This window comes from Tachysurus fulvidraco, chromosome 17, assembly GCF_022655615.1.
Source record: "Tachysurus fulvidraco isolate hzauxx_2018 chromosome 17, HZAU_PFXX_2.0, whole genome shotgun sequence".
Classification (NCBI taxonomy): domain Eukaryota; kingdom Metazoa; phylum Chordata; class Actinopteri; order Siluriformes; family Bagridae; genus Tachysurus; species Tachysurus fulvidraco.
Genome location: NC_062534.1, coordinates 26,082,311 through 26,094,196, shown reverse-complemented (window position 1 = coordinate 26,094,196; position 11,886 = coordinate 26,082,311). Strand labels below are relative to the sequence as shown.

The 11,886-nt window shown below is 42.2% G+C and overlaps 1 protein-coding gene across 1 annotated transcript; it reads right to left on the bottom strand.

Moving 5' to 3' along the window:
- Positions 1–6,315: 6,315 nt before the first annotated feature.
- LOC113651922 (protein spire homolog 2-like) lies at positions 6,316–8,316 on the bottom strand. Its single transcript, XM_027160878.2, has 2 exons — positions 7,592–8,316; positions 6,316–6,616 (listed from the first exon to the last, which is right to left on the bottom strand). The coding sequence occupies exons 1-2, from the start codon at positions 7,860–7,862 to the stop codon at positions 6,465–6,467; spliced, it is 423 nt and encodes a 140-aa protein (XP_027016679.2). The 5' UTR covers positions 7,863–8,316; the 3' UTR covers positions 6,316–6,464.
- Positions 8,317–11,886: the final 3,570 nt, after the last annotated feature.

Below are 11,886 nucleotides of genomic sequence, written 5' to 3'. Positions count from 1 at the left end.
ATTAACAATTAAACTAAACTTGACAAAATAAAAGTGTGTGTGTTTTGCATGCGACTTGCTTTTGCCCTGTTTTCAGCTCCTTGGTAACAAAAAAATAGCTCACATTGCAAACACACACACTACACAAATTACACACAAACACACACATACACACACACACTACACAAATTACACACAAACACAAACTATACACACACAGAAAGACGACGGACAGAAAAACAGACACTTGGACTCGCACTCGGCAAATTGTCCCAAAATGTTTTTTTAAGATGTTTAAAACTTTTAAACTTTCAAACTTTCAGACACAGCGAGATGAAACAAATGAAAAGAGAAAAAGAAATTGATGTCTTACCGAGCGGATGGTGGAGAACTTCACCTTTCCTCCTCCAGTGCGTAAAGTGAGTGAGAGCTGGAGAGCGTGTGTGTGTGTGTGTGTGTGTGTGTGTGTGTGTGTGTGTGTGTGTGTGTGTGTGTGTGTGTGTGATGCAGTCGCACACAGACTCGAACTGGGGGGAGCTTGGGACCGTGTCAAAAGTTACTCAGCTGCACGATAGGACAGAAAAATGCAAGCTCCAGGAAATGACTTCACCATGAGAGAGATGTAGATCAGCCAGCAGATCAAAACTCAAAGCAGAAACTCTCCCTTCTCACCTGGAGAGATTCAGCTCACTTCACTAAAGACTCATGATTAATGTGGTAAGGCTCTGGTGTATCTCACTGATCTCCTGCAGTGGTCCCACACCTCCAGCTCTTCACTCAGATCAGACAGGTGCAGGGTCACTATATGATCTACACACGTGGCTACAGTGATCAGCATTAATATTAATACCACCTGCCTGATATTGCACAGTTCCCCCTGGTGACACCAAAACATGAGGGAACACCATGTCCATGAAGGGCTCTCGTTAGTCTGTATGTTTATGTAGGTGGGGCATGTTGTAGTCACATCCACATGAACTCCAGGACCCAAGGTTTCCCAGCAGAACAATGTCCAGATCTTCACACTGACTCTACCGGAAAGTTTATTTGTATAGAACTTTCTTTTTATACAATGGACATTGTCTCAAAGCAGCTTTACAGAACATTAACATAGAACAAAAGGTTAATACAAAGATTAATATAATACAAATTTAAGATTAATATTAGATATATATAAATGTGTATGTATTTATCCTCAATGAACAAGTCTGAGGTGACTCAGGTGACTGTGGTGAGGAAAAACTCCCTTAGATGGTAAAGGAAGGAACCTTGAGAGGAACCAGACTCAAAGGGGAACCTCATCCTCATCTGGGTGACACTGGGGGTGTGATTATATAACCTCATCCTCATCTGGGTGACACTGGGGGTGTGATTATATATATACAGTCTGATAAATGTTGTAGTGATGAGGAGGTTGTTGTCCTCAAAGATCACATGGAGCTGGTATCTTCTCTTTAGTATAGCAGAGTCTAACTGGAGCTGGTAGATCTGTAGATGTCTCAGGATCCTCACAGAGTCGCCCTCATCTCTGTGGAGGTCCAAAATCTTCATCACACAGAAGACGATCGGAGCTGCTACAGTTTCTGGATGCATCGGGATGGTAGAAAGAGAGAAGCAGTGGAGAGGAATTAACATATCTGCTGTTTATAATATTAACAAGCACTAGATGATAATGTGCATTTGGTCAGATGTATTAGAGCACAATATTATGGGATGTATTATGTGTACGCCTGACTAAAGAGATGTGTCTGTAATCTACATTTAAACTGGAAAAGTGTGTCTGAGCCCCGAACACTATCAGGAAGACTATTCCAAAGTTTGGGTGTTGTATATATTGTCTATACTCTGGCTAAAATAATAATACTAAAAGGAAACAGACTTGCTCACTTTTGGTAGATGATTCATGAAAGATTTTCCAGAAACGGTTGATTCTATAATCTCCCTCTTACGTGAGTGTTTAAGCTGACGTATGATTATCTGACAATCTGGATGCTTTAGATTTCTGTCATAAAAGAATATACTGTATCGGCTCCTACTAAACTGTTGTTGTTCTTCTTCTTCTGAAAAGTTTGATCTATTGTTCCACGTGACGTATAACCGGACAATCCAGTGCCACCTAGTTCAGAATACTGGTTCCCTTTCACCCTCTATAAACTGGTAACTTATAAACTCTATAAACTCTTATTTGACTGATTGTTTTCAGTTCATAGATCTAAATGGAGACTTCTATAAACATTCTAACATTATGTTCGGTGTTCTTCAAGGCTCTGTTTAGGCCCTATTGCTTTTCTGGGTGCAATTATTTGTAATCATGGTATTAACTTCCACTGTTACACTGATGACACACAGCTATGTGTTTCAGCTAAATCAGATGTGAGTCACCAGTTTAATAAGACTGAAGATAGTGTGAAGGACACAAGACAATGGATGCTAAATAACTTCCTCCTGTTTAACTCTGACACACAGAAGATCTTGTACCAGGAACACAGACAGGCAGAAGTAAGCTTTCTGGTTACAGAGTAACTCTGGATGGTCTTTCTATTACATCATCAGCAGTATTGATACCGGTCTGTCATTTGAAGCTCACGTAGACAATCTAATACTTTAATTTCAGAATTGTTGTTGCATATTATATCAGAACATAATGAACCAGAAGAACTGGTTTTGTTACCTCTATGTAGGATTATAATAAATACCCTACAGTCTGGAGGTTTCAGTAGAAGAATGAACCGGCTCCAGGTGTAGAAGCTAGAAACCCAATTAGAACCAGAAGATATGAACACATCACACCTATATATAAACATATACAGTGTACAGTCATGTGAAAAAATTAGGACACTATATTAAATATTAAGTTCTTTGTTATTTATTTAATAATTAAATTTTTTATTTAATCTTGTTTTAATTTGTTCCTGTAGTTAAAAGTGATGTAATTGTTTGTAAACAAAAAAAGACTTTTCACTTATTAAATAAAATACATTTAAAAAATGAGTATTTTGACACAAAAAAACACATTTCATCGTAGCTCTGTGTTGTTTTCTGTAGCTCCATGGTCCTGGACCATTAGTTATTATTAGTTATATTAGGTTAGCACGTTCACCTCACACCTCCAGGGTCGGGGTTCGATTCCCACCTCCACCTTGTGTGTGTGGAGTTTGCATGTTCTCCCCGTGCCTCGGGGGTTTCCTCCGGGTACTCCGGTTTCCTCCCCCGGTCCAAAGACATGCATGGTAGGTTGATTGGCATCTCTGGAAAATTGTCCGTAGTGTGTGAGTCAGGCCCGGCTCCACTGGGGGGCCAGCGTGGACCTGGCCCACCCAATCAGAGGCTTGGCCCACCCTGGCCCCACACCACATAAAGGTCAATCACAAAATTTGTGCGATATTCAATTCAGCTCGAGATACGTTATTTTCTAATTTCTGCCCACCCCCATTTCCCCCCCCCCCCTCCTAGACAGACAGACAGACTTAGCTCATTCATTCACATTCACGCAACCTTTGAGGTAAACGGATGTGCTTATAAAGCAATAAACGACAGTCACAGTAACTTTATTAGAACTGTTAATGAACTTGATTGACACACATATATAGCCTTATAAAATACAACATGTAGATTTATTTGCGATTTCTTTTTTCTTTGTGGCAATGCGGTCGGAGAAATGGATGAGTTCCGATGGTGTCAAAAGCACAAATACACCCAACTCATAAATGCAGCAATTCTGTCCCGAATGATTTAAACAGGGCGAATCCTTACCAGCCGGTTCTGAAATCATTCCCCCGAACTGTTTTTTTTTTTCTTGGTATCAGTCACGGCCGTGGTTTGAATATTCTGTAGATCGCGATGCATGCTTTTGTTTTCTGTGTCGAGTGTTCGGTGTTGCGTTCTCTGAAAATGACACCCACCCACCCCCCAATACGCCCGGCCCACCTGGAATATCACTTGGCCCACCTTTCATCTCATATCTGGAGCCGGGCCTGGTGTGAGTGAATGAGAGTGTGTGTGTGCCCTGTGATGGGTTGGCACTCCGTCCAGGGTGTATCCTGCCTCGATGCCCGATGACGCCTGAGATAGACACAGGCTCCCCGTGACCCGAGAAGTTCAGATAAGTGGTAGTGAATGAATAAATGTTCAACTATTTAAAAAAACAAAGGCTTTTATGGGGTGTCCTAATTTTTCCACATGACAGTATATACAGTATATTATATTTATATAGAAATATAATTCTCACACTATTTAACCTTAATGCTTAACCTTAAACCCACAGTAAGATTTCATACTGGTTCTAAAATATTACTGACATACGGCACCATGCCACAGTGAATGAACAATGAACAGTCTTGTGTTTTTTTATGTCTTCTTGCCTACAGCGATTTCAGGATATTTGGTAGAACCTCGAGTAGAAAAGCAGGGAAACAGACAGGGAACAGGGAACAGGGAACAGTCTCAGTGTTTAAGTCAGGCTAAAAACACATTTGTTTAGTTTAGCTTTTATGAATAGCTTTTCTTAGGTAAATCTGGAGGGTTCATGGGTATAGATTGTTTTGTGCACTGGGATGTCTAGATGTCGTCTCCTTACCACCCTCACAAGTCGCTCAGGTCTGCAGACTGTGGAGTGGTGAGATTCTTTACATCCCAGGAAGCCCTCAGTCTGTGTCACCTTCTGGTTCTAGCCTTTTAGTTATGATGTCATAGCCAATCTTGATGGAGTTCCTGTCTGCACTTAACATAATTTACTATTATTTCTCTCCCTGTCAAGCTATCTTGCTGTTCCTGAGCTCATAGTGTTCCAGGTGACTCTCCTGCTCCCCAGACCTGCCTTATACATCCTGATGCTCTACTTCTGGTTGGAGTCTTGTCACTTGGTGGTTCTCACAGTGCTGAGGATGAACCACATGGATCCTGAGTATATATGGGACTGCTGTGGATAGAACCACTTATAGACCATGAAATTACACTGATGCTCTTACTAGTAAGTTCAGTTGTGTTGAACTAAATACAGCTATAAAAAGGGCATTATTATTATTATTATTATAATTATTATTATTAGTAGTAGTAGTAGTAGTAGTAGTAGTAGTAGTAGTGGTAGTAGTAGTAGTAGTAGTGGTAGTAGTAGTAGTGGTAGTAGTAGTAGTAGTAGTAGTAGTAGTAGTAGTAGTATCCCACTCTCTGGTGTGACCCAGATGAGGATGAGGTTTCCTATTGAGTCCTCTCTAGGTTTTATATCACGTCAGTCAGTACGTAGAAGAGGATGACGAAGAGAACCACGCACTCTGTCGATCTGGATGAGCGTGAGACCTGTAAAAGTGGAAACCTGCCCAGAAGTGTTTGTGTTTTTAATCCGGTCTGAACATGTCTGTCATGATGATATTTACTCATTGCTCTGTTTGTCAAACAGTTTTATTTTGTGTTTGTTTGATTTGTTAGAAACACATAATGTGGACTAAGAAGCAGACTTCAGGGATAAATGATTGATATTAGCATGATTATGTTAAAGAATACAACAAAAAAGGTTTTATTTTCACTGTATACACAAACCCAGGAAACTCCTCACAGTGCGCTCAAGCGTGGAGAGTATTTTCCACACCTTCTGTTTTAGAAACACCAAAGTTCAACACAACACGCCTACATTCAACACAAAACTAAAAAAAAACAAACCTAAACACACACACACACACACACACACACACACACAGGATGTACAGCTGCATGGACAGGATATATACACACACTCATGCTTTCCTCTTCCTTCAGGTTCTTCACTTTCCTCCCAAAAACATATTGATTATGACAAATTGTGACAAACCAGAACCAGAGATGAAACTCAGAACCCAGGACAAAAACACAACACAATCCTATAAATGTTACATGGCCTCCTTTCATAAAAAAACAAAAACAAGCCCAGATATAAACAGATTTCTTGCTGTTACAGAAACTCACTGACGGTGAATCCAAGAAAAAAAAGGTGTTCAAAGTCTGAAATGTTCTGATGATGTGAAAATGATGGTGCAGGAACCTGATCTCTGACATCAAAACAGCAGTACATTAGATTAGATTAGATTAGATTAGATTAGAACTAATTTCTTGTCAGGAGAAACGTCGTTCTCTCTGCAGCCTCGGGGTTTGGTTACAGAAACTAGTTATTACCGTGAAAACGTGGCTGTGGACAAACACACAATAGCACAAAGAGCAGGAATTTGCATGATGAGGACAATACAACATACGCAACACAGAACAATACACACAAAAGAGGGAGGTGTGTTGTGAGAATTCACGACTCGATGCTCATCAGCATCTGATTCTTGAGTGTTTCAGAGACCAAAAGCACCTGACAAAAAATTCTGAACAAAGAGTTTTATTCTCTGAGGTAAAAAATCATCATACACACACTTGTAAAACTACAGTGACGATTTTATAGAAAACTATACACATCATTCTCCTTTACACACACACACACACACACACACACCCCCACACACACACACATGTCAGGAGAAGTGAGGTTTGTGCACTGAGATAGGTACAGTAGGCAGCACACGGTTGAGGAAGATGAAGGTTTGGACACGTTGGAAGATCCAGAGGAAGATGAGCAACACACTGACGTACTGAATCCAGACAAACTTTACCATCTCCCAGAAACCTGGTCGATACGTATAACAGACACACACACACACACACACACACACACACACACACAGTTAAGGAAAAGAAACACTCGACATCTAGATGCCTCCTCTTACACACTAGACACTCCTTATGAACATGTCGTTAAGTAGGCTATTAGTTTACACAATGTTCACAGCAGGAATTTACAGACACGCAGAGTCACTTTTATGAATCGTGACACGAGAGAAACTCACAATCTCCTCTTCAGGTTTATTCCTTTATTAAAAAAGAAAAAAGCAGAAATATTGAAGTTGTGTGTTATTTCCTGGAGTGTTGCTGGGAATCGTGTTATAATGAAGCCGTGCTGGTTTACGTCATTATCACACTTCACTCATCTGAACCGCGAAACACACGTAAGATTATTGAACCTTCTCCATGAGTTTACTTCTCCTTGTATTGTCAGATTAATCTGCTACATTCAATTCAGTCAAATACACAAAAATGTAGGTTTAATAATCTTACATTTGGTATCATTTATCATCAGAACTACTGGTTATAGAACTCCTACTGAATGTGTATAACTGTTTATAATAACTCACACTCATGAGGTTTCTTCCTCATACCATCTCAGGGAGTTTCACCTCAGGGTTTCTCATAAATCATTAAAGGAATAATTGTAAATAAATGTCGAATATAAATCTACGTTTTGTTCTGTATTTAAACGTAAATAAACATTTTGTTCTATATTTCTTATGTTCTTTAAAGCTGCTTTGAGACAATGTTCACTGTTATAAGTCTGAGTTCTGAAGCACCGATGAGATGTTAGACAGTTCATCTGTAATATCAGAAACCTTTTGAAGATGAATCATCAACATGTTTTCTGCTTACACACACACACCCACACCCACACACACACACACACACACACACAAGCACGCACGCCGGCACGCACATGCACACACACACGCACACACACACACACAGGATGTCAGTAGAGCGCGTGCCTTACCGGTGCAGGTGCGCGTGTCGGGGCGCAGAGTGACGGTACCGTCCCAGTGCAGTAAGATGGATTCGGGTCCCTTAGCGCGGTACCGGTACCGATGCCGCTCCGCCCCCCGGCAGCACTGGTAACACACGGCCCAGGCCTGTTCCTCATTCAGCGGCTGGTCGTAGGAGCGCAGAACCTCCTCCAGTGACAAGACCCGCGTCTCCAACTCTCCCCCGGAGCTCCGTTTGGTTGATCTGGCCATGTGTGTGTGGTGCGACACCACCGCCACCATCCTTCATTCTCTACACCGCGCCGCCATCATCGTCTTCATCATCATCATCATCATCATCACCCTTCTCCTTCTCCTCGGTCTGTTCTCCGCACCGCGCACGAGCGCAACCTGCGACACGGTGAACTGAGTGAGGGGTAGAATCTTTCCCCGTGCCCTCAGTGCGCATGCGAGGGTTGTTGCGCTGTAGACGGTACCGGGGGCGCAGGTGAAGCCGCACCGAACCACGTGACCGAACCGAGCCGCTGACAAGAAGCCAATAATAATTCATCACTCATTTTCTACCGCTTTATCCGACAATAATAATTCACTTTTATTATTTTGTTTAGAGCGTGTTTGTGTCATAGTGAAATGGTGTAGCAGAATTATTGGCACCCCTTCACAGAGTCTGATTATTTTGTTTAACTTTTTGTTTAGGTATTAATTCATATAAATAAAATCAATACATCTTTATTAAACCATATTTTCTTTTCGCATTATTATTATTATTATTATTATTTGATTGTTGTAAGACTCCGTTAATTTACAGGTTTAATGAATTTACTAATTAATCCCGTTCATTATCTGATCATTCAGCTGAGTTCATACACAGCAGCAGGTGAAATGAGCTCTGGCGCCCTCCTGTGGTCCAGACAGTAACACACCGTGTGGCAGATTCGATGTTATATCGTATTTAACATAAAGCAGCAAGCACGGTCAATATTTTATGATAAATAAATCTATACATAAACTATGCAATTAAAAACCCTTCATCGTCACCAAGTCCTGATTAGAAAATTGATTCCAGCAGAAAACAATCCCAACAACAGACATGGTCCGGACGGAGATCCAGAAAGTTCCAGATGATAAAGTTTATGGACGAGGTGTGTGTGTGTGTGTGTGTGTGTGTGTGTGTGTGTGTGTGTGTGTGTGTGTAATCTGTTATTTACTTATTTCTGTTATTTAGTCCTCTGTGTACCGTTAACACGACCTTCACTAGTAATCTAAACTAAAGCACAATCACTAATAAATGATCACAGTGAGCATCGTTCAGTCACTGAACCTTCACATTAGTGTGCTTTAACTCTCCACATTTGATTATATTGTCTTCTGGTAAAGTAGGTTCCTGTCTTTTGTATACTATCTGCTTAACTCACTTTGTTCTAGAGTAGTATGATTTGAATCGTGTTATATTCTATAGCATTGTTGATTTTATAGTGTTGGTTTTTGTTGTTCTCTCAGCTGATTAATCAGGAGTAGTTTCAGTCTCCCTTAAGGTGTGAATTGGGGGCAGGGCTTACCTATTTAAATTGAAGGTTCTTTTGAGTGGTTTGTTAGTAGCTCTCTCTCTCTAACATTACCTTAATTCTCACTCTTGTTTGACTACAGATATGTGCCTTAAACCCATCTCTGTACTCAAGGCCTACTCTCGCAGACGCTCTCATCCACAAAGCAGAGGTCACAATCCCAATAACCTCATCTACCCTCCTCTGTTGTGTAAGTCTCACACAGTGGTGGTAGGTGGGCTCTGGAATTGTCAGTCTGCGGTAAAGAAAGCTGATTTTATCTCTGCTTTAACTTCCCATTACTCCTGTGATGTTCTTGCTCTAACAGAAACCTGGATATCCCCACAGAACACTGCTACACCAGCTGCTTTATCCTCTGCCTATGCTTTCTCTCACTCACCACGAGAAACAGGCAGGGGTGGTGGTACAGGTTTATTGTTGTCAAAGAAATGGTGCTTTAAACCTCTACTCTTCTCTAATTTAACCATCTCTTCTTTTGAATTTCATGCCATTTCAGTTACCTCTCCTATCAACCTTGTTATCATTGTTGTCTACCACCCTCCTGGTCCCCTAGGAGACTTCCTGGAAGAAATGGACTCACTGTTTAGTGCTTTCCCTTCCGATAGCTCCCCCCTGACAGTGCTTGGTGACTTCAACCTCCCCTCTGACAAGCTACATTCTTCTTCCCTCCTGACTCTTCTCGACTCTTTCTCCCTCACACTCAACAGCTACATCCCCACACACAAAGGAGGCAATGTCCTGGACCTGGTTTTCACCCGTCCTTCTTCAGCTACAGATGTGACTGCTACCCCACTCCACGTCTCTGATCATCACCTGGTATCCTTCACCATCACTCTACCTATCTTACCTAAAACTACCTCTCACCCCCTCGCTCTTACTCGCCACAACCTTCACTCTGTCTCCCCTTCATCTGTAGCTTCTGGCACTCTTTCTTCCCTTCCTGATACTGAGTCTTTTTCCTCACTACCCTTAGACTCAGCCACAGATACTTTCCTCTCATCTCTTTCCTCAACTATGGACTTCCTCTGCCCTATGTTCACTAAACCCAAGAAAACTTCTTGTTCTGCTCCTTGGCTTTCAGATGTGCTGCGCAACAATCGAAGAGAGCTAAGATCATCAGAGAGAAAGTGGAAGAAATCACAACTTGATGCAGATCTTGATTTTTACAGAACACTTCTTGTCAAGTTCTCCTCAGATGTGACTTCTGCCAAGACTTCCTTCTACAAGGAAAAGCTTGAAGCTTCCTCACATGACCCTCGGAAATTCCACAACATCATCTCTTCTCTGCTCAACCCCCCGGCTCCACCTTCTTCATCCTCCCTGACTGCAGAAGACTTTGCTTCTTTCTACCAGGAGAAGATTGAGGAAATCTGCCGGACCTTCACTTCAGCATCGACTGCACTTACATCTCAGAGTATGGATTCCCCTACACCTTCGTTGTCACATTTCTCAACTGTGGCAGCAGAAGAGATTTTACAACTCATCCAGTCCTGCAATCCTACCACCTGCCCATTGGATCCACTCCCTACCACTATGCTCCAGACCATCTCACAAGACCTCTTGCCCTTCATTTCCACTATCGTCAATAGATCCATAGCATCTGGTCAGGTACCAACTACTTTCAAGAGAGCAAGGGTTATTCCCATCCTAAAGAAACCTGCTCTGGATCCATCAGACATCAGTAACTACAGACCGGTATCACTTCTCTCATTTCTTTCAAAAATTCTTGAACGCATTGTCTATAATCACCTGTCTGTCTATCTCTCACAGAACAACCTCCAAGACCCCAACCAGTCTGGCTTTAAAGCAGCTCACTCTACAGAGACAGCCCTTTTGGATGTCTCTGAGAAGCTACATACTGCTAGATCAGACAAACTGTCATCCGTCCTTATCCTCCTTGACCTTTCAGCAGCGTTTGATACGGTCAACCACAAGACTCTTATCCACCCTCAAGAGTCTTGGGATTTGCGGATCAGCTTGGGAATGGTTTGCCTCCTACCTGGAAGGACGCTCATATCAAGTAACATGGAGGGGAGTGACATCTGCTCCACACAGACTCTCCACTGGCGTCCCACAGGGCTCAGTACTTGGTCCTCTTCTTTTCTCCCTGTATACTCACTCTCTTGGGGAAGTTATTTCCTCACATGGGTTCTCTTACCACTGCTATGCTGATGATACACAACTTATCTTCGCTTTCCCACCCTCAGATGCCACAGCTTCTGACCGGATCTCAGCATGTCTGGCAGAAATTTCATCATGGATGACTGCTCATCAGTTAAAGCTCAATCCTAGCAAAACTGACCTGCTGTTCATCCCAGGTGATTCATCCCCAGGTCATGATCTTGCTATATCCTTGCACAACGAACTGATCTCCCCTTCAGCCACAGCTCACAACCTTGGGGTAACCATGGACAATCAACTGTCCTTTTCCTCTCATGTTGCAAATGTGACTCGCTCATGTCGGTTTCTTCTCTACAACATTAGAAGGATTCGGCCATTTTTGTCCACACAGACTGCCCAGGTACTTGTTCAGTCTCTTGTCATTTCTAGACTGGATTACTGCAACGCACTGCTGGCAGGTCTACATATGAACGCAATCCGTCCTCTGCAAATGATCCAAAATGCAGCTGCCCGGCTTGTTTTCAACCTGCCAAAGTTCTCCATACCACCCGCTGCTGCGATCCCTCCACTGGCTTCCGGTAGCTGCACGCATCCGGTTCAAAACACTGATGCTGGCCTAC